General features: G+C 37.6%; 1 protein-coding gene across 1 annotated transcript in view; it reads left to right on the top strand.

The window, feature by feature from the left end:
- The window catches only part of LOC149529487 (uncharacterized), a 102,479-nt gene extending 81,599 nt beyond the window's left edge, over positions 1-20,880 (top strand). The window contains exon 3 of the mRNA XM_089808933.1: positions 19,208-20,880. Coding sequence (XP_089665059.1) covers positions 19,208-20,282 — 1,075 coding nt within the window. The 3' untranslated portion in view covers positions 20,283-20,880. The remainder of the gene's footprint in view (positions 1-19,207) is intronic.
- Positions 20,881-23,048: the final 2,168 nt, after the last annotated feature.

The following is a 23,048-nucleotide window of genomic DNA, read 5'->3' as shown; positions in this document are numbered from 1 at the left end:
CCTTGTTCAAGTCCCATCCCCTTTTCTTTAATGTCTTTGTACATCTGTAAACAGTTCATAACCATATGATGGGCGAGACTAGGGTGTGCATTGTTTATGAACATTTTGACAAGATGACGCTCAGGGATTGTACAAGAAATCTTGGTTGTGAGCATTTGCCAACGTTGCAAGTATTCTGCAAGGCTTTCTCCCCCTTTTTGCTTAGTATGAACTAGGTCCACGATAGATAATTCGGTTTCAACAAGATGGGTGTATTAAGCCACAAAGGCTTCAGAAAGATCAACAAAAGTTTTAATAGTGCCTTGAGGGATACGATAGAACCATTCTAAGGTTGGGCCTCCTAAACTTTTGGGAAAGAGCTGCATGAGGAACACATCATTATAGGCTACCTCCTGACAATGCATAGAGAATTCCTTAACATGTGTGACTGGATCAGTTTTCCCCCTAAATTTGTCAAACTTGGGGATCTCAAAATGTTTAGGAAACGGTGTCATCGTGATGGTTTTGTCAAACGGGTATGGGCAGTCATTCTCAAACTTGAAAGTTTTGGAGTCTGTCCCATCTTTGAGGGCTTTGAGAGCATTTTTCATCTCTTCCCATTCAGAGTTTATAGGTGGGGGAGCAAGTGCCCCCAGCGTAGGATACATGCCAAGATCTGACAGTTGATATGGAAAACTCTGGTTGCCATATGGTGTCTGTGGAAAAATAGGTTGCACAGCTGGTGGGATGGATGTTATGGGTTGTTGGAATGTGTTTTGGGTATACTGCTGCATCTGTTGAGAAGTTTGTTGGTGGGGAAGATAAGTATGAGGCTGCTGCCCTATGAGATATCTTTGTGTGGGTGCTTGAGCATACTGCTGGTGTGAAGATTGCGGTTGAAAGGGTGATAAGGTGGGTAATGCCTGTGCCATGCTTTGGGAATACATACCATGTCCAATATATGTGGGTTGTGCTAATGCTTGAGAGTATGACTGATTATGAACAGGCGCAAGGTAATTAATCTGCGGTAGAGTATTCATCATAGGGAACTGCAATGGCGGGATGGTTTGGCTATTTCCCAAAGTTGGCATGGAGAAATAGTTGGTAAGGGCTGGTAGTGAATAACAATGTGAAGTGGTAGAAGAAAGTGTCTAAGGGGCGGACATGGCTGCAGTGCTAGCGGGAAGACTAGTGGTAGGTCCTTGTGCTATAGCAACATTGCAAGGTTCCAAAGGAAATGAGGCTGAAGAGCTTTGGCTAGCTACAAAGGGGTTGATAGTGATGTTGGGTGGGACGGAAGATGAGGTATTTGACCCTAGTGGTGGCATTTGAGTAGTAAATAGACTAGGTGTGCTGTGAGGTGGAAGTGAAAAGGTAGTGTTGATGGATGTAAACGAAGGATTTGGTGGAGTAGGGAAATGAGTGGTTGAAGCAGAGGCAGACGATACACATGAGGTTGGTTGAGATGTAGTATGTACTAAGGGTTGAGTGAGGATGGGATGGGTGTTTTGTGGAATGGGAGCAGGCACCTGGTTTGAGAGTATATTTGGGTCTACAGGTTCTGTCTGACATGGTTGATATCTAGAGAAAGGATTGGTAAGGATAGATGACTCTGCAACGAGTGGTTGCCACCCAAACAGAGGGTTTGTAGGATTTGAAATGTCGATAGGTGGTGGACGCCTAAATTCAAAGGAACCAACACTATCCCTTAAGAAATTTGCCATGATGGTTTCCTTGTTTCGGTCTATGATGGCATTAACAATGGTGGCATGACCAGGTTGGTTCATGAAAGCATTGATGTCTATGGAGGAACTTGTCTCTTCGGGGATTTGTGGTGGTGGATCTGGTAGCATCATGGAAACTGCGGGGTATGGCTGAGCTCGAGATGTGTTATTACTATGACTAGGATCCATGTCCTTTTTCCTTGTGTTCCTACCAAAACGAGTGGTGGATGGCATGAAAGGATGACTTTCCTAATGATGAAAATGCAAAGAGGGATGATGCTAAGTGTATATGATACTTTTAGGAATCTAGATGATATGGTGCTACGTGGAGGAGATTCTGTTTCCCTTAAGTGTGAACTTGAATATGTGGTAGCGATATCAAACCCTAAGGTAGCCTTGTGACTGTTGGGAAGACAAATGGGATCAAGTGTGTAGCCCAACCTTTTGCTTAAGGTGATGTGGGACACAAATGATAGTTTATCCTAAACAATGCTTAGTTTAAGGACAACTATGATGGTGAGATGGATGGAGATTTCTTTAGGGAGACAAAGCTTAATGAGGTGATGCGAAAAATGTTTCTAAGTGTGGAGCAACTAATGGAGGATTCTAGGCTTTAGTGATGCTTGATTTGGAGGATTTCTAAAAACTTAAGATTTGATGACAAAAAGTGGAGGAGATGATTATACCAAATGTTTAGATGGGATGAAGAATTAACAGAGAGACTAAACCTACAAGGAGACAAGTGCATAAGTGTGTGTGGAAAAAGATGGACCTAATCAAAGTAGTTAACATGAGAGTTATTGATAAGGCTATGGTTGACACCTCGTCGAAGAGTTAGGTTCTGAATCTTGTAATTCCATTCGGTTTGTAATGCAACGTCTGCTTCGTCTTTCTTAATTTGGTCTAGCTTGGCAATCCTTGGGTTGGGGGTATGTTTTTGCTGTTCGACTTTTATCTTCGTGTAAACTGGTGTTTGTGGAAGTTTAGCCTTTTTGGACTTAGCCTTAGGTTAGCCTGACATGAGATATTTCCAAGGGATTTTGATCACAACTATGGGGTTTTGGAGGTAGTGACTACGCTAAGTATACCTTCGAGACCTTGGGTTGGGACATAAATCAATTAAGAAATAGCAAGTTTTGGATTCTTTCAGGATTAATTTGGCTAACTATCTTCTAGTCAAAGAAAACAATGTGTCATTTTAAATCAAGTAGATTGGTAGCAAAAAGGTATTTTGAAAAGAGCAACTTTTGGATCTTTTTAGAGCAAAAGGGGTTTGTTGGTAACTAGACTTTTGTGGGGTATTTTCTAGGTAATAAGTGTAGGCAAAAGGTAAACTAAAAGTATGGTGTTGCGAGTGGGCTTGCTAACAACCGTTTCTTATATATTGAAGGTGAGGTCTCTCAAAGATAAGATTGGTGATATTTTCGGTCAAGTAGGGTAAATGGCAAAGTATTTTGAAAAAGAACAAGACTTTGGGCCAACAAAGGATTTATAACTTTAGGTTCTGCTTAGTGATTCTTGTGTTTTTGAGGGAATAAGTCGATCATTTTGAGACAAATGGACAAATTGGACCAGCGAGACAAGTAGTTGTTGCGAATGGACTTGCTAACAACCGTTGTTTTGAGATGACAAAGGTGAAACTTTCTTTCTTCTGATACGGGGATAAATGAGCAAACAGTTGATCTCTTTAGCAAAAGGATTTTTTTTTTGATAGTAACCACTGAATTGTGTATGTTCAACAAATGTTTTCACAGGTCTTGAGCACAATTTAAGACAGTTCAAACACACACTTTATCCCTACAAGTCAGAATTTGATTGTCATATGTTATTCAACGGCCCACAGCTTGACGTCTCCTGGTTCTAGTGCAATATTTCCCTCTAATCAAAGAGGTGAGTTGATACAAGAGTCAATCGACAAAGGATACACATCAGAGAACCTTCAAGGCATGACAAATAGAAGTTCCCCTTTTGTGGAAACAACGACCCTTGGAGATGAAACCCAAGTGGCCTTATGCCTCTACCAGGGGAGCACAATGGTGAGTAATCTTGAGGGATGCTGTTTCCCTTGCACTGTGAATAACATACCATGAAAGAAAGCGAGATACTTTAGACTAAGAGGGTTGTAAATGGGTCTGTGGAGTCTCCACAACGGTTGTTACTGGCTGTGATCCACTTAAGGATCTATTCCGGACATGCTGAAATCGTGGGAAAGTTTTCCCACCTCAGGCTACCCCCAGAAACATGCCGCCCGAACTGAAGAGATGGAGCGAGAAGGTTTACCCTCCCCCTCATTTATATACCGGCCAGACTATTTACCGGTTTGAGCTTATCACCAACGGGGACGCGCTTCCTACAGGTGGATGAACTTGCTAGAAGCACTCCTAGGTTGTTGCGGATGATCTTGCTAACAACTTTCGGTACATGCGTCACGTATTTTAATGGTCTTACTTTGCATGAAAAGAGAGAAGTCTAAGATGCACTAAAATGCACAATCTCAAAACACACAAGACATGGGGTTCATTGCTATTTGGACACTTTTAGATTCTCTATCGTACAACTTTGAAGACACATGTGATTAGCATTTAGATGTTCATTCCAACTTGACAACGTTGCCAACAAAAGTAACATCGAGTCAACAAAAGTAAATTGCGCGCGTGAAAGCTTTTAAAAAGGAGGGAATAAGAACATTTTCACTTTAGAGCATTTCAGATTTGATGAATTTATTTTAAGCCCCAAAATTGAAGTGTTTGAACGTAATGTTCATTTGCACCTTAAAATAAAGTGTTCAGCACAATCGTTCTTTTTAACCTTTAGCATTCAAGAGTTGTGTTAATCATGCATTCCAATGAAAATGTTATATTTTAATCCGCGACATTCAAGATTTGATTTTAGCAACATGCATTCAAAGACAAGTGTTTAAATATTCAAGTTCATTTTCCAAGAGCATTAAAACATGTAAGGAAAACCTGCAAGAAACATGGTTAGTGGTTTCATAGAAGTCTTCAACCTGCAAAGCTACAAAAGCCAATTTGATTAGTCACCAAAAATCTCAAAAATCAAAGCTTAACGATGGGAAAAACAAAATCAACTTTTTTTGTTCTTTTTCATAGGTGTAAAAATGCTTAGAAAAACCTCTACCCTATGGAACCACCAAAAGTTAAAATTTGATTTATACTCGTTTTTTTTTTCAAATTTTTATGAAAGTTAAAAAAAAAAAAAAAAAAAATGTAGACGACAGTTAACAGGCACAGACGCCAAAACTCAGAATTATAAAAAAGTGTAGGGATTACCAAATCGCAGCGGAGACGAAAAATGCGGAGACGCCAAACTTTGGAGACGCTAAAACTGCGGTGCGGAGATGCCAAAACTGCGGTGCAGAGACGCCAAATTGTGAAGATGCCAAAACTGTGGTGCGGAGACGCCAAACTGCAGAGACGCCAAAACTGCGGTGCAGAGATGCCAAAACTGCGGAGACGCCAAACTACGGAGACACCAAAACAGTCGGAGACGACACTACACGCAAACAGAACGGAGGAGCGCGGTTTTTTTTTCAGAATTTTTTTTTTTTTTTGGTATTTCAGGATATGTTTTCTTCTTAAATGCATCCTTCAACCTGCACAAACAAGCAAAACACCTTGCAACACCTTCAAACAACAACAAACGTTAGATCGTTCGTTTGTAAAAAACAAAAATGGATTGAAATGGATGAATGAATGACCCATAGTGGGGTCCCACCGGGCGTGCCAAAATGTATCACCTAATTTAGTGTTGTAATATGAATACTAACTATTAAATGAAAGCATTAACAATACTAAGCAAAATTAACACTTAAGATAGGACCGAGGGTTATCACCACAAAAGGAAGCAAACCAAGAATGGTAGGCTTCTAATGGCATAACACATGATACGATGGATGTCCCTGATTAAGATATGTATGCTCACATGTACGCTCAAGTTTTAGATCGATGGATGGAGTGGATGAAGCAAGGTTTCAACAATGGACTCATGGAGGTATTTCGGCATTATAATAATATTTTGGTAGTTTTTAGGCTTTCAAAATAGCATTATAAGTTTGTTTCAAAAGTGGATGATGTTTGTGAAGGGAGAGGTTTCTATTTATAGGCCAAGGGGTAGAGGGATGGACGGTCAAGATGCAAGGATGGCAAGATGGTGAGGGAGGGCTAGGATGCACTCAAAGGGGAGCACATGGATTGTGCTTGTTTGAAGCCAATTAGGAGGTGACACATGTCACACGGTGATTGGATGTGAGAGGGTAGGATATGGGTTGGTCAAAGGAATAATGAGGGAGGTTGAGCCATAAATGGAGATGGTTGGGTCATAAATGGAGATGGTTGGGGGGAGAATGAGATTGTTGATTTTGGCTTGGGTTAGCAAGTCTTAACCCATGTTTATGATTGTGCACATGATTAGAAGAGGATTAGGCTTGGATTAGAGGGGGATTAGAGGGTAAGTGGCTTAGATTTGATGGGATGGGTTAGTTAGGTGGCTAAGTGAGGGTAGTATGTGTGAATAGGTTGGATTACGGGTTAGGATAGGGTTTAGGGAGGCTCTTAGGATTTTAGATATTTTGTTAAATAATTTATTTAATAAAATGGGGATATAGAATTAAATTGAATAGATTTGAGGATTTATTCAATTTAATAGAGGAATATGGATTTAATTGATAAATTGATTTTGGGTGATCTTTTAATTTTATCAATTGGACTATAGTTAATTAAATTAAGTAATTAACTAGGGGATGACAATAGATTAATTAAATATTAAATACTTAATTAATGATGCCTTAGGAGATGACTAAATAGGATTACTTAAGTGACGTAATCAGATTTAGGTGTCTATAGTTTGTACATGAGCTGTAAGGGCATCTGCCCTGTGGTCACCTTATAGGAAGTTCGGTAGGCTCACAACACCAAAGGCAATCTCTTTTCCCAATCCTCACCTTCAACTCCACAAGACTTATAAATAACTCCCACCAAGATTTTGTTTGTTGCTTAGCTTGGTCATTCGCCTAAGGATAATATGGACTCAATAGCATATGGAAGATTTTGAATTTAGTGGTTAGGAGTATAATGACATGATTGACAAAATGACCCACCTCTCTTGCTCGTTAACTAATTGGGGATGCCATACCTTATTATTGTTTGTAAATGAATTTTGTGGTGCTTAGGGCTAAGTTATCTGGTATTGCGTGTGCTTCAACCCATTTTGTTAAGTACTCAATGGCCACTATAATATGCCGACATCGCTAGGCGTGACTAGCCTTTAGAGGTCCGACAAAATCCAACTCCCATCTTTCAAATAGCTCTTGGGCATGAGAAGGGTTGAGTACCATAAAGTCCCGCTTGAGGGGTTTTCTTGCTTGTTGGCAAGTATCACATCCGATGACCCATTCTCTTGCATCGTTGTACAAAGTTAGCCATCATAAGCATGCTAGTAGTACCTCCCTTGTTGTCGTATTAGAACCCATATGTCCCCTTGCCGGTCCTTCGTGGGCTTCCTGAAGCACACTTGCTACTTCTTCCTCCATTACGCATCACCTCATCACTTGGTCTGGACCCATTTTAAATAATAGCTCGTCTATTAGTTGGAAATTCCTCTTGCTGAGGACCAAGTTCCTTTGTTTCCTTGGGGGCATCTCCTAGAGAAACTGAGCTGTAGATAGATACTCTCCTATTCTTGTATACCACTTAGGGAGAACGACAATATGAAATAAATACGCGAAGTCATCATTTACCCCAATAGGTGGCTCAACAGACTTGATTCGTGATATTTGGTCAGCGATCACATGACTACGTCCTGGCCATACGATGATCTTGAACATGAACTCTTGAGGTAAGAGAAGCCATTGGCTCATCCTTCCTTGAATAATAGGTTTATTGACCAAGTACATGAGAGCCTAAAAGTCCACGCAAATGTGGATCTAGTTCGCTTCCTTCTTTAAGGAGATCACAATGGGTGAAACCAACTCACTCGTCTCCACCCGAAAGATAATACCTGCCTCCAACATTTGTTCAATTTTGGCTTCTACCTTTGCAGCATAATTCTTGCTCATCGTTAGGGCCTTTTCCGCATAGGTTGGGCTGCGGGGACCAGAGGAATTTGGTGTACACATAACTCCAGAAGCACACCCTTCAAATCCTTGTAGGTCCAGGCAAAGATGTCTTTGTACTCTGTGAAGATTTTGAACACCGACATCTTTAGTATCGGATTCCAATCATCCCCTATTAGGATGATTTTCAAGTTCTCGCTATCTTCGAAATTTATCTCCTTCAGCTTCCTCTCTTTATATTGTATCAGTTCGTCTTTGCACAACTTATAGGCAGGAATCTCCTTGACTCGTGTCTCGTCTTGTATTCTTTGAATTCTCGAGGGAACTCGTTTGGATCTTCCTCGATCTCGAGCACATTACATGATGGAGGGAATAGTTTGTAATCACTCATTTGCCAATGGAATAGGCCATTCATAGAATCTATATCATTCTCCAATGCTAACACTCCTTCGTCATTGGGGTCCATATTCCTTTTCCCTTCATCTCCTCCGTTGTCAAATTTCGAATTTGAGGAAGATGTCGTTTCCTCTCCAACCAATTGTGTTTTGAGATCCATCGCAAACTTTCTTCCCTCCCTCTCAAATGACAAGATATTTTTCTTCCAGTTATGATTTTCCTTAGCCATCACTAGCCACCCTCTCCTGAGGATGGCGTCATATCCTTTCCGCTTGAGAGGGATTATGACGAAGTCCAATGTGAAGGGTTGTATCTCGATTGTTACTTATCATGCCATTAACATTTGGAGGGGTTTGATGCCACGTTGGTCAGCCCCCAATAAGTTAAGGTTGGCGGCCAAAGCGTCGACTTTCCTAGACTCTTCCAAGTCTCTTCGGATAGGACATTTACCCTTGACCCACTGTCAACAATTGTGTTCGTCAAAACGGTGCCCAAGATGCCCATCTCCAGTATTGTCAGGTTTTGTCCATTGTTGACGGTAAGTATCATTAGGTTTGCTGTGAAACCACCAGGAACCTCCGTCCATCCCAATGTACTCGTTGTGATGGTTAGGTTGTTGAACAAGGCTGCTTTTAAATGAGGCATTGTTTCCAATAGCTCTTGGACTTTCACCAGTATCTCCAATTGCACCTTCTTAGGATATTTTGTTTTGTTGTGGCTCGAGTAGAAGAACCAGAGGTATCCTTGAACCCCCTTCAGGCTTGTCTTGGCCTTTGCCTCAAGCACCCTTTGTTTCTCCATATGAGGGTCAAGAATAAGTGGTCTTCTTTGCTTGGGCTCGTGTAATTGCCAGGATATCCTCCTCTGTGTCTCTTGTTTCCTCATCAATGAGGTTGCAACCACATTTCGGACAGTTGGCCTCCTCATGGTCCCCTATTTCGCACCACTTACATAGGTTTTGTGGATTTTCCTCCTGGCGATATTGTGCGAAGTGTCTCCATTGGTTGCAATTTCTACATTGTATTATTGGCCTTCCTTTTGCATTGTACTAGATCCATGGGTGGTTGTTGTTATTATTATTTTCTCTACCTTCCCGTCGGTTATTTCTATAGCCGCTAGATGATGTAGTATTATTATTATTATTTTGTTGAACGTCGATTGTAGATGTGGAAGGTTGCTCTTGTGTGAACAACATTTGTTGGTTTTTGACCCTCAAATTATAGGGACATTCTTTGGTGGAATATTCCACAATTTGGCAAATGTCACAAAAGGATTTCTTTGGGCAGGACCCTTTCCTGTGTCCGACTTCCTTGTAGTTTGAACACCACACCTCATCCTTCTTAGTTTTGCTCGATCCTCCTTTCATTGCCTTAAGTTCCATCATCATCCTCTGGAGGTATCTTTGTAGGGCATTCACTTTCTTACTTGATTCTTCCTCACTACTTTCCTCTGAGGACTCATCATCTGAGGAATTAATTTTCTTCAAAGTCTTACATTCATTTCTAGGTCCATTGCATGGTTATATGCATTTTCGTACAATGTTGGTGGTACAATCATTTTCTTCTAGAGGGAAGTTTTTAGTCCTTAGACGAACCATTGCTTCTTCAATTCATCGCCTGGGGAAGGTTCCATCTTCCCCATTAATTCCCTTAGTCATCGCCTGTAGGCTCTGTTTGACTTGTTCTTCCCCAATTTTGTGTTGTATATTTGGGAAGGATCTTGTTGTCATCTCTTAGTAGCTTGAATTCTGTTTGGAACTCTTTCTTCACGTCCGCCCATGTTATCAAACCAATTTTGTCCACATTGGAATACTAGTCAATGACTCCTTCGCTTAATGTGGCAGGAAATTGTTTAATCCACTCGTCTTGATTAGTGATGCCATTAGTGCTCCAAATTGTTTCACATGTACGACAGTGCCGTTCTGGGTCTTCTTTTGCTTGGCCTGTAAACTTGGGCAATTTCTGTTTTTCCCCAGCCATGACTGTTGGTTGTGCCACCCATTGTACTATCGATGGTGTTGTCGATCCTGTCAATGCATTACACTGTGTACCCTGTGTTACACTGTGGTGTGATAGGTTCGAAAAAGAGGTTTGTTCAATTATCAAACTGTACTCGTTCGTATGGTGAGGGACAAAGTGGTCACCTTGTGCTCGTGTTCCTTTGACACCTTGAGCTGCTCTGATTTGTTCACTTTTGTCTAGATTCTCTACACATGGTGTACACAAATTTAGATATTCTTCCCTCGTTTCCTCGATCAGATTCAACCTTTTTTGTGTCTCTTCTAGTAAATCCTCTGTACTTCTCGGTTGCGAACGGTTAGGCAAACCATGCTCTCCATTCAATCACCTCATGTGGCACTGTGGTCACCCTCCGTGACCCCACTGTGGTACCTATCCGCAAGTTGCCTGAGCCTTTGCCTTCGCTTGATTTGTTGTCCGAGGATCAAAGCTTGATGGGCAGCATGGACATCATCATTATTTTGTTCTCTTCTGTTTCTATTCTTGTTCAATTGATTTGGCATCAATTCTTAAAAACACATTATAAATAACAAGAATACTTTTATTTATATATAGTCTCTGTACATCATCATGGGTTGTCTATGAGACTGTTATAGAGTTTAAGTGCTCTTTTCACCTACACTCTATTTACATTCCCACAGTTGAGGGCTCATGGGTTAGACCTCCGACAGGGTTCAGTGCAATCCTCTGATTTGCGACGGTTACATTCCAAAAAGTTCTTAAGAGTTTGTTGCTTGCATTTCTCTCTCTTTGCTTCCTCCCTTTGCCTTGCCTATGCCAGTAGTATTTGTACAAACACTCTAGGGAGTTGATGCAACAATCAGTTTGTGACCGGACTTATGTTTAGCACGTCCCAAATGATGTCCTCTGAAACCTGTTCACGTACGACTCCTCTCCATCCGAAAGTTTTAATACTTGCTAGGAACAAAATGCAAAAATTTGTCATCAGTTCATGCTCCCCTTCATACAACTTGGTCACTCTATTGTCGTTAGTCCTCGCAATCTCCGAGATCGGTATTAGCATTTATTGTATTCTTCGTATGCCATTGTTTGCGTCACTCTTCCTAGATTCAATATACGAAATGACGCCAAATGCTTACCCTTGTTGGATGATAGAGATTAATTGCATACAGGAAATAAAGTATTTAACACAAAATGTAAAGGTATCACAAGCATATTATATTCATTGATAGGTTACCATACACAAATGTATTATGTACAACTATGTTTCGATCAAAAGGAAGAATGCATACATATAGTGTCCAAGGGGATGTGAGGCGAACCGCTGCACCCATCTAACTCCCTTGGGTAGACCAATTGTCTAACTACCCATTTTCTTGACAATATTCCCTTCATTGTGGAAACTCGCTCAGTGAAGTAAGGTGATTTGTTGGTAATCATGTAAGGGACTTATGTCATTTATTCAATGGATGTCAACTCTTGAACTTCTAAAGATTTTGCCTCACAATATGCAATGAAAGTATATTTGGTCTAAACTTCTGATTCAACTTAACTTAAGCTACTTCTATGCTTAACTGAGAATGAAAGGGGGCGTCGATGACTTGGACTCTACTAGATGCAATGTCACTAGCAACTCCACCTATCTAGTGTAAACTTCTAAGGAACACTCAAATTGTTTTCACATCTACATCCCTTCTTCAATCCCAACAAATGGACGCACACAAATATTGATTACTTATTGAAGTTAAGTGCTTTCAATCATCGACTTACCACACAAGGCACCCCTTCCATTAGCAAGAGGTAAATGGTCCAGATTTGTTCGAGTCAAACAAGTAAACATCCACAACAACTTTCGTTCAATTGTACTACTTCAACATGAAAATAAATCTACTCCAAGTGAAATATTGAGGAAATCATGCAACAATTCAAAGCAATATTAAGTAATTCACCATGAAGAATCAACAATGAATTACCAATTCTTTCAAACCAAGCTCTGATACCACTTGTTACAAGCTAGGGTTGTCATTGCACCAAAATATCAACTTGTTAATGCCTGATACACCCACTAGACTTATAGACCATAGGAGGTAGTTAAGCTATGTCGCAAATCTCGAAGGGGAACGTTGGCAGTTAGTCCAACATAAAGTACTCACTTTGAAATGTGTAGAGGAATATGTTTTTCACTCTGAAAACAATGGATCTGAGACTATGAGGGAACTTCCAACTGCAAATTCGCAATCACAACTGAAAACCAATAAAATATCATTTTTCTCAAGGCCTTAGGAAGACATCGACTAAGTCATTGTGTTTTGAACACTTTACGACAAAGTCTCTGTGTTCCTAAGAGACTATAAAAAACTTGACCCAACTTCTTCAAAAATGGTTCAGCAACTATTTTTCAAATTTGTGGTCACAATTTCACTAACTTGCTCCTGCACATAAAAAAACGTACTTGTTGGGTTGGGTGGATGAGGGCTTGCCTTGGTCAATTGCTAGATTGAGGAACCGACCTTGAAATTGAAATGTAGATGTGTAAAGGAAAGCAAGACAAATGTAGATATTCACCTTGCGTGTAAAAACCCTTGTCAATAAGGATTTGGAATGCATGTATGTTGTAGATGTTAAATTTGCAATGACAGATGTAGGAAATCTCCACAAATGCAATGGATCTACCAAAACCACATCATGGAGCCATGGATGTAAACGTGTCTCAATGAAGAAGATGATGAATGTCTTAATGTAGATCTCCTCCTTGATGGCTAACAAAATGCTAGATCTTGAAGAGTAATGTTCACAAAGGATCCTTGAGTCTTGAAAGAAATTTGTTTGCCTTGATTGCTTGAGCTTTCCTTGTGATTTCTTGATTGATTGTGGATGTTAGGTGATGTGAAAATGAGGTTTCTAGGCTTCGTTTTATACTAATTTTCGGGTGCAAAAACAAAGCAAGCTAACAGGATCACCTGATTATTAAATTTAAAACCCCAAGACGAAATTGGCCCTAGGACCCAAAATCCTCAGGGAATAGGTCAACTTGGTCAATGTGTTCTAGGACTGGTCGACAAGGAGCTAACCTTGAGGTCTCAGATATTGCATTGGTGAAAGTGGAAGATATGGGGCAGAATAGGAGGAAGAGTTGATTGAGCATGAATTCATTCGTGGTCCATAAGGTCACTAAAGGGCGAGTGCTAAAAGGTCTTAAATAATGGGCATATCCATTTTAAAATAATATAATAGTCAATTCTAACTTTGATTGTTCTTTTGATAATCAATTCCTTGAGGATGAACGAAATGGTTCATATTCCCAAATTGCTTCATTTTCTCAAATCTTCATCTTTCAGTCTTGAAAACTTTCTCATTGTCATGACCTGATCTTGCACTTGCGTCTTGGGGAACTTGATTCATCTCGAACTTCTTGAAGATGACTTCATGTAGTTAGACTTTTTCAAGACAAACTTGGATTCCATCTTGATCTTAGCTTGAATTTTCCTTGGAAGACCTTGACATGGGATTTCCTTCTCAAAAGCAGTACTTGAGCTTAATCTTGAACATGGCCTTCTTCCTATAGCTTGCACCTGAGGCCTTGAAGTTCTCGATCATCATCTTACCACCACCATCCTCTTGCAAAACTCCTTTCCTTTCAAGAATGACCTTGTGCACAAGAAGATAAATGTATTAAGTTTGTGGGATCACAAGAAGAGAAGAAATGAATAAACTTAAAATTTATGTGAAACAATAAGGATTAATTTTGAACTCCAAATTGACGAGCTATATTTTGTCAAATCCCTTGAAGGCTACCTAGAACGCTCAAACGAGAGTAATACTATTAAAATTAGCTAGTGTCCTTTATGATGACAATTCAATTGTTTCAAAGGAAAATCTTGGATTCACCATGAAGCTTATCAAAATGAATTGCAACTAAGTTGAATTTGTGGCCCCTCTAGCTCTAGTCAAGTCCTTGATCTAGAAGTCCTTGATCAATTCAAAGATGGCATCAATAGAATGCAAGTACTAGCCAAGTGGGTTGAACAAATGTAGGATCAAGGTATGGCACACCTAACCACCCTCAGAAACCTATCTATTAGCATCACCAATAAAAGGAAGGCATTGATTCAAGAGTTGGAGTGAATGAGGGATGAACAAAGTAGCTTGTATGTTCTGGTGAAAACCATTGAAAACATACTAGAACTAAAGCCTGCAGTCTTGGTAACTGAAAAGATAGCAGATAGTCCCACTGAAATTCAAACCTCATAGTTATATTCTACTGATTGGAAACTCTCCCTGCATAAAGATTACACTGGTTATCTTAACCAAGTCCGTGAACATTATTTTCAAAATCTGATCAATATTAAAGGTGTTTATAGTTCTTTGGATGTGGACTTGACTGATCAATTCGAAGAGAAAGTTAATGAACCAGAGGAAATCAGGAAGCAATTTGAAGAGCTGATGTTTGAAGGGGTGGGGAAGGTTGAGGATAGTGATATAGAGATGTTCAATAGGTTAAGCAACTTGCACGCAATCCTAAAGACTCTCGTTTTTCTTAGATCGCTGCAAATATATTTGCATTGCCTATTCGGTATATACTTTCCAAATGGCAGCGATCTCTTATTTATAAAGAACATAGGCCAAGAAGAGACATAAGGGACATGTCTATTCGATTAATAGGAATTAATATAATAATCAATATAATTATAGTTTATATATATATAGAATTTCCTAGACATTATTATATTAACTTCTCATACAATAATACTTTGGATATATATATAAATTTATATCTCATTATATATATATATATATATATATATATATATATATATATATATATATATATATATATATATATATATATATATATGTTTATTCACCAAGTACTCAAATAAGGTTTGATATCACACATATGATATCAAGAGTATTGGCCTCCCACAATATCAATGATATTCACCAAGTGCTTAAAAGGTTTTGATATCGCATCTAATATCAAGAGTATTGGTCTCCCAAAATATCAATGATATTCACCAAGTCTCAAAGTGAGGTTTGATATCAGATCTGATATCAAGAGTATTGCTTTCCTGAAATATCAATGATATTCACCAAATACTTTGAGTAATGGCTTTCTAGAATGTTGAGATGCAAGACGCTCACCTTATACTCAATTAGTTTGATCTCATAATATGAGTTATTGTAAGATCGTCACTTTACAATAACTTCTGCAAATACAAGTGACATTATTTGGAAGTCGTCACTTCTTCATGATGTACACAGGGGGTAGGCCCATTAAAATCATAGGTCTATTCATGAATCACAATCCTCTGACTGCTACAAATTATTGATCACTGAAGAATCCATCTCAACATGGTCTACTCCTTTTGAATCAATATGATTGAGATCATTGAAGGTTTACTGAACCATATACACTATCTGCTCCCTCTCTTTCAAGGTTGCCTCTAACGAAATGTCAGGCTCCCTCTAAATCTCAATCTCCCTCTTCCTTTGTCCTCATTCAAAAAGAATAAGCAATAATCAATCGTACCTTCTTAACTTCACCTTCCATAGAGGACCATGCCACATGGACATTCATTATTATTTCTCACATTTGTTATCCCCTTATATCTCCTCTTCGAATTTTGTCATATTATATGAAGATGGGGCAAATTGTCCCTTTGAGGAGGGTGTCGATTTTATTGTATTTACTTTTATCCTATTTCCAACATAAGTAATAGGTCATAATGGTTGTGGACTGATTGTATCGCTCCCATGCTGATATCCACATGGGATGCAGATTTTAAGATTTGGTAATTTTCTCTGACTAATGGTTATTGGTGGTATCCACGTCAGCTTCTTCATTGATGGTACTATACTTCCTTTTGGTCCGAATTTGATATGAACATCAACTTAATCATTTTTCTTCTTTATCGTTGTTCATAAACATCAACTTATACTCTCATGATGGGCGCCATGGGAGGATTGAACTTGATTGTCTTTCATTTCTTAGTCTTTGCATGCTCGCTCCCTTAATTCTAATGGATGGACCACTTGTGCATCGAGTACAAACTGGTCTCCAAGACATTACCCACCATGTGCCAAGTGCAACGGGTAGTATCTAATTATAATGAGGAAGAATAGTATTTGTCCAATTCTTAGGATGGCCTTCAACATATTTCTGTATAATCAGTTCCACATAGGTCGTTTCTTCTCATGGGTGTCAGTAAAATATTTTTATCACTCACTACAGGTCGTATTTTAAATCGCCACATTCGTTTGCAAGTCAGTGTAGGTGTATGCAGATGCGTCCAAAAATTATCTATAAACAATTGTACTGCATGCACATAACACATCCAGATTAACAATGACACTCAAATCTGCATGAAGGCCTCAACCATATCAAACATGACTGAAATTGTATGTAGCCTTTGTCGTGTTCGGTGATGTAACAAAGATTGGAGATCCAATATACAAGGATTTAGATTTTAGAGTTTAATACTTTGCAAAGAGGCTTTTATTGTCCAGATAATCTCTTCAATTTGAATGCATTGTTTCTTTTCCCTTTTTTTTAACCACCTACTCATACTTCCTTTTGGTCCGAATTTGATATGAACATCAACTTAATCATTTTTCTTCTTTATCGTTGTTCATAAACATCAACCTATACTCTCATGATGGGCGCCATGGGAGGATTGAACTTGATTGTCTTTCATTTCTTAGTCTTTGCATGCTCGCTCCCTTAATTCTAATGGATGGACCACTTGTGCATCGAGTACAAACTGGTCTCCAAGACATTACCCACCATGTGCCAAGTGCAACGGGTAGTATCTAATTATAATGAGGAAGAATAGTATTTGTCCAATTCTTAGGATGGCCTTCAACATATTTCTGTATAATCAGTTCCACATAGGTCGTTTCTTCTCATGGGTGTCAGTAAAATATTTTTATCACTCACTACAGGTCGTATTTTAAATCGCCACATTCGTTTGCAAGTCAGTGTAGGTGTATGCAGATGCGTCCAAAAATTATCTATAAACAATTGTACTGCATGCACATAACACATCCAGATTAACAATGACACTCAAATCTGCATGAAGGCCTCAACCATATCAAACATGACTGAAATTGTATGTAGCCTTTGTCGTGTTCGGTGATGTAACAAAGATTGGAGATCCAATATACAAGGATTTAGATTTTAGAGTTTAATACTTTGCAAAGAGGCTTTTATTGTCCAGATAATCTCTTCAATTTGAATGCATTGTTTCTTTTCCCTTTTGAATGCAGGTCAAAGGTTATTATGCAGCATTGGATATTTTCTATCTTTCTAATACATTTGCAATGTGGCTCTGATACCATGTTGTTTTCCTTAGATCGCTGCAAATGTATTTGCATTGCCTCTTCGGTTTACACTTTCCAAATGGCAGTGATCTCTTATTTATAAAGAGCATAGGCCAAGAAGAGACATGTCCCTTCATGGGACATGTCTATTTGATTAATAGGAATTAATATAATAATAAATGTAATTATAGCTTTTATATATATATATATATAAAATTTCTATGACATTATTATATTAATTTCCCATACAATAATACTTTAGATATATATAAATTTATATCTCATAATAAATATATGTATATATGTTTATCCGACAAAAGCTATCAAACATCAACAAAGACTCTTAAGGTGGAGGATACAAAGATTCCTGAAGAAATCAGGGATGCAGAAAAAGAGTTTGCCAAATGGAGAATCAAGCTACAGGTCACCATCATCCCAGATCGTGACAAAATAATGACATATGCCACCAAGTACCAGGAATATTGTTGGAGAGTCAAGGAAGTGGAAGCGGCAAAGGGAGCTGCACATGTTGAGGCAACAAGTGTCCAAGGTTCGGGAGCAATGAAAGCTTAGAACTTGTTATGAGTTTTATTTTTTAATAGTTTTCAAGAACTTTATTTTTCAGTTTTTGCAAAAGATATGCTAAAGTAACGGTTCTGGAGAACCATTATTTGGTGGTGTTTTAAATAGTGGAACACAGTTTTTCAGGATCTTTTGGGTGAACTTTGATCGACTCTTAAGAGCAAATTAATATTGTTATGTGTTTTTGTACTTTTTCAAAAGACTTCAATGTCAACTGTCATGCTGAAGCGTTGCATATTTGATCTTTGAATCAGAATGCGTGAATGCTTTTCATGTGGAAAGATATCAGTAGATGAATGCGTTTTAAGTTTTCTTCGATCTCTATGGAATAAGAGGAATGAACCTGATATTGTACTTTATTCTATTAGACAATACAGATATGTCTCTGATTATTACAAGCTTTTTTCAATTGAAGACTTCACATATTTGGGTGAACCCGACAGACTAGGGAGGGTCTTGTACCTTCAAAACTACAAAGTTACAAACTAAGCATCCTAATTCCAATATAGATTTGTAGATACAAACAAGGAGATAGTGATTGATATTGATGATTATTACTTCTCCAAGGGAACTGAATAAATACGAGGTTCACATGTAACAAACAAATTGGCCCCAGTATAAATTCAAATATAGTCTACAAGTTACATATAGGACAGGCTAAAATACAAAAGAATTTCCTTAAAATAAAGGGACATGACATTGTAGGCTTTGGAATATTTCTAGACAATCCTAGACACTCTCAGCCATCCTTTCTGAGGAAAACAACGATGGAGCTATTTCTGACATGAAACATGTGCAGAAGACATTTCAAATTGGAGCAGTTATTCTATATGCAAAAAACTAGAATCAAGCGTAGTTCAAAAAACACAGAGATAAGAAGATGAAGGGGGTATTACAAATTGCCTAATGAAGAGAATCTAGGAGTTTCAGGTTTGCTGTTGACAATGCTTGAGCTATTTGGCACTTAATCTTCACAGCTAAATTGAAATAGCTGATAGCAACCCTCAATGTTACATTTTCTTCATGTTCATCATTCTTCTTTATTTTGCAGATCTAAAGTCATTTAAATATTGGTGCATTTACTTTCTTTTAAATTATCTCTCTTGTTTTTTTTTAAGTTCATTTAAAACAAGATTGATTTTTTCCATCTTTGGCAGTGTGGGTGCATGGTGCTCAAGAAGTATTTCAATGAAGAAATCTGAGGGATTTATACAGATGGGTAGTTTCTTTCACACCAACCCAGACAATCTGGCACAGTATCCAAAACCTGTTCTTAGCCTGGGTGGTGGGCTTGATGGCCAACTCAGAGTAGGTGGCATGGCAAAGCATGCAGGTGAAATACTCTCACTTGAACCAGAAATGGGGTATTTTAACACAAATGCGATCAAACCTGTTATTATCTTTCCCGGAATGAATCATGCACAATTCAGTCATGGAATTCCCAATAAAGAAAGGGGTGATATAGATGCTCATATTTCACTTGAAGATGCTAGAGCTCAGACAGCAGAATGTATCTCATCCTTTCTTACACTGCATGTTAAAGCCGAGGATGAAACAAGGCAACTGGCTCTTGAAAATCTAAGTAAATGTGTGAAGAGAACACATGTACTGTATAAGACATTTTGGGAAGCACTGGAAAATCAGGAAAGGCAAGCTAAACTTTGGCAACTTCAAGTTGCAGGTATACAAGAGCTCAAAGAAGAGAATGTAGTTGTGATCAAACATGATTACATGGATAATTTTGTGTACTCCAAACCATGGATTGATGCAAAAGAAAAACGCGTATTTGTGCAATTATACTCTTCTCCTGCTGATAAATTTGGCATTGTCAAAAACATATGGATCAAAATGAAGAGTTGTGATGCTATTCATGAATTAATTGGGAAGTCTGATAAGCCATCAAAAATTGTATGTGCTGCAGATATTAATTCTGAGACATTCCATGAGGCACTATCTTTAACACCAAAGGTGTTCCGGAGTAAATTTTATGAATGTGGAAAGAAATTAAGGTTCATAGAGGACTGTATTGTGATGACATCGGGACAAGATTGGGTTGGTAGTGATGTTACCATGAAGCCGGCAGAAGATGGTTCAGGCTTTATAGATGTGCAATCAACTGTGATTATTACTCCTGTCCAAGGTATTGCTTCTCGATTTGCTGGAATGCATTACATGAAGCTTCTGTCTGTAGCAAGGTGTATGGAGTGGATTCTGCTGGATTCGTTCAGATAGTTCTACTTTAACCATCTCAATATTGTTCATGGTAGCATCAACCCAATGTGAGAAGTATTGGTAGTGTTTTCACTTAAAGAAGCATCACTTCTATGAAAATTAAACGTACAGAACATCTTCTGACCAAGCCATTCTCGTGAGCTAAAAAATCACTTGAAGGCTTTTGACAGATGTTAATTCTGTGTTTCCGTATATAACGACGACCATCCTATAATTTATTTACATATTTTATTGTTGCTGATTCTTGTATCGCAGATAGATCAAGCATACCAATTCGGACATTCTAGTGTCCACGTTTTTTTTACACCGAGAGAAGTTCAACAGATTATTATAGAGTTCATATTCAACTTTGGATATGCACCTGTTCTTACATTGATGTGGCATAACTGAAGATAAAGATGGCTTCAATAAGATGAAATTGTTAGAAAAAGAAACGAAGGCCACAATCTCAAGATAGTGGGGGAATTGTATGATAGCTATTGATATTGTTAGACATGTTTAGATCCATGTTTACATTTTTAGCTTAACTTACATTGAAATCATGCACAGTTGTGAAGCAAAGATCCAATAATTCAAAGTCATAGGTAATCTATTTCCACTGATTCTTATGAAAAATCAATGGACATAATGTACAAGCTTAATAATGAAAAAAAATACCTAACTCGTAGGCATTTGAAGCCAATTGGCAACAGTCCATGTGGCCTCAATAGGAATCCTCACTAGGTCTACCCTACAACAGATAGGAGCATGCTAAAAAGGTTCAAAATTCCTGTCATAAATCCAAACCCAGGTAAAACAGTGACACGATTAGAAAATCAAGGAACACCGTAGACCTAGTGTGCATAGCATTTCTAAGGGGTTGTTGTGGTGTTGGGTTATGCTTGGTGCTGAATGCTAGCCACTCCAATGTAGAGAGGGATGAGTTCAGTCTAGGACGGTCTCTTCAACCCTCTTGCTGGGTTTGTCTTCCCACGCTTCACACCCAGTTTTTGGGAGAGTGCATTAGAATAATTGTGATAGTTATTTTTTATAATACTGTACTAATAGTTGTAATTTTAAAGCTATTATTGTTGATAATGTCTTTTCATAATTGAATGATATGTATTCTTTAGATTAAAAAGAAATTATTCATGTGATGTGACCTGCAACAATAAAATGTGACAAAGCATACAAGTATTGGTGCCCCTTTAAATCTTTATAGACACCTTGACAAAAAGCATGTTGATGTATAGTTGATGATATGGCCTTGAAACCTTAGTTATAAGTAGGGGACAGTTTCTACAAAAATTGGGAATGTTTGAGATTTCCACCTAGAATTTGGAGGGTGTTCAAAGAATGAGTCCTCTGCCTTATGCGAGGGACTTCATAAACCTAGTATGTCTGGCATCTCTAAGAGTATTTTGTCATGTTGGGTTATGTTTGGTGTTGATTCCTTTATCCATAGCAGATTAGGAATGCAAATATTTGGTGGCCACACATTGTTGAACATAAAATATTATTTATAGTAAAAGTATTCCAATGTATATGAATGGTAAGTAGTTATGCTCAAAAAGATTGTATTTGTCCATTTGTTTGTCTAGATGAGCACATAATTGTATAAATGCCATATATATATATATATATATATATATATATAAAAAATTGTTTAAAGGAAAAGTGTGTTTATTACTTGTTAGTGGATGTATTTATATTTTTTAATGAACATTCATAAGTTTTCAGCTATGTGTATAGAAGTCTATTTACACAATTAGGATTGCAAGCATAGCAGGTTTATTCCTCTGTAGTTAAGTGTACTCGAGTTGGTACCGTACTAGGACGGGTGACAGAAATCTTGTGTTTCACCTTTGTGAGTACCACCTAGATTCAATGAGTGCTAAGTGTTATAGACATTCTCACAAGAGATGAGTTTGTGTGAATCACTACTCATGAACATGGGTCAATGAGTTTGACTCAAAAAACTTCATAGTTGAACTCTATAGCAATATCACAATTTGACTTGTGGAAAATATCTTCTATTTATGAATTAAATGTAAATTAATTATAGAAAATTTATATAGTATAAATATATTTATAAAACTAAATCTTATAACTACAATTACTATAAGATAATGAAAATAAAACCCGATCTAACTATTCACCTCTCTCCTATCCCTTTTTAACTCTATTACGTAGATATTCAAATGTATGTAAAAAATAGTAAAAACAATCTACGTTAAGAAATAATATTAAAAATCTAAATTTAGAGAGCTTTATTCTTTCCTTTTTGTGCAAGAAAATGATAGAATGCAAAGATTTTACCCTGGAACATGTTTTAAAATTAAGGACGAATATATTGAAATTAGAAAATGATTAAAAAAATTTATAGTACATATTAAATTAGTTAAATTAATTAACATAGTAATAAAAAAAAAAAGTAATTCTTTACGAGGTCTTGGGTTTGAGTCTAGTTGATTTTAACACATAATAATAATAATTAATTTAAACAAATAATGATTAATCTAGATTTTAACCCATTACCTATCAAAAAATCAAAGAAAAACAATTTAGCGAATATAATTTTGTATACTTCAATTTAAAAAAAAAATGTTGTTTTATTATGCATATGTAATTTATTATTAAAATTGATTTAAAAAAATAGAAATGTTAAAAGGAAAATTTAGATTAAAAATATTAATCGTAGATACTTTTTGAAGTCTCATATTAATTATAAGCATTTGTAATATTATTCTAATTAATAAAATTGTATATATTTTGAGGTTGAATTTT

The sequence above is a fragment of the Cupressus sempervirens genome, chromosome 11 (genome assembly GCF_028749045.1).
Source record: "Cupressus sempervirens isolate cs-2001-9-10 chromosome 11, ASM2874904v1, whole genome shotgun sequence".
In the NCBI taxonomy this organism is placed as follows: Eukaryota; Viridiplantae; Streptophyta; class Pinopsida; order Cupressales; family Cupressaceae; genus Cupressus; species Cupressus sempervirens.
The sequence above is the reverse complement of the archived record's forward strand: the minus strand, read 5'-3'. Positions and strand labels throughout refer to the sequence as shown.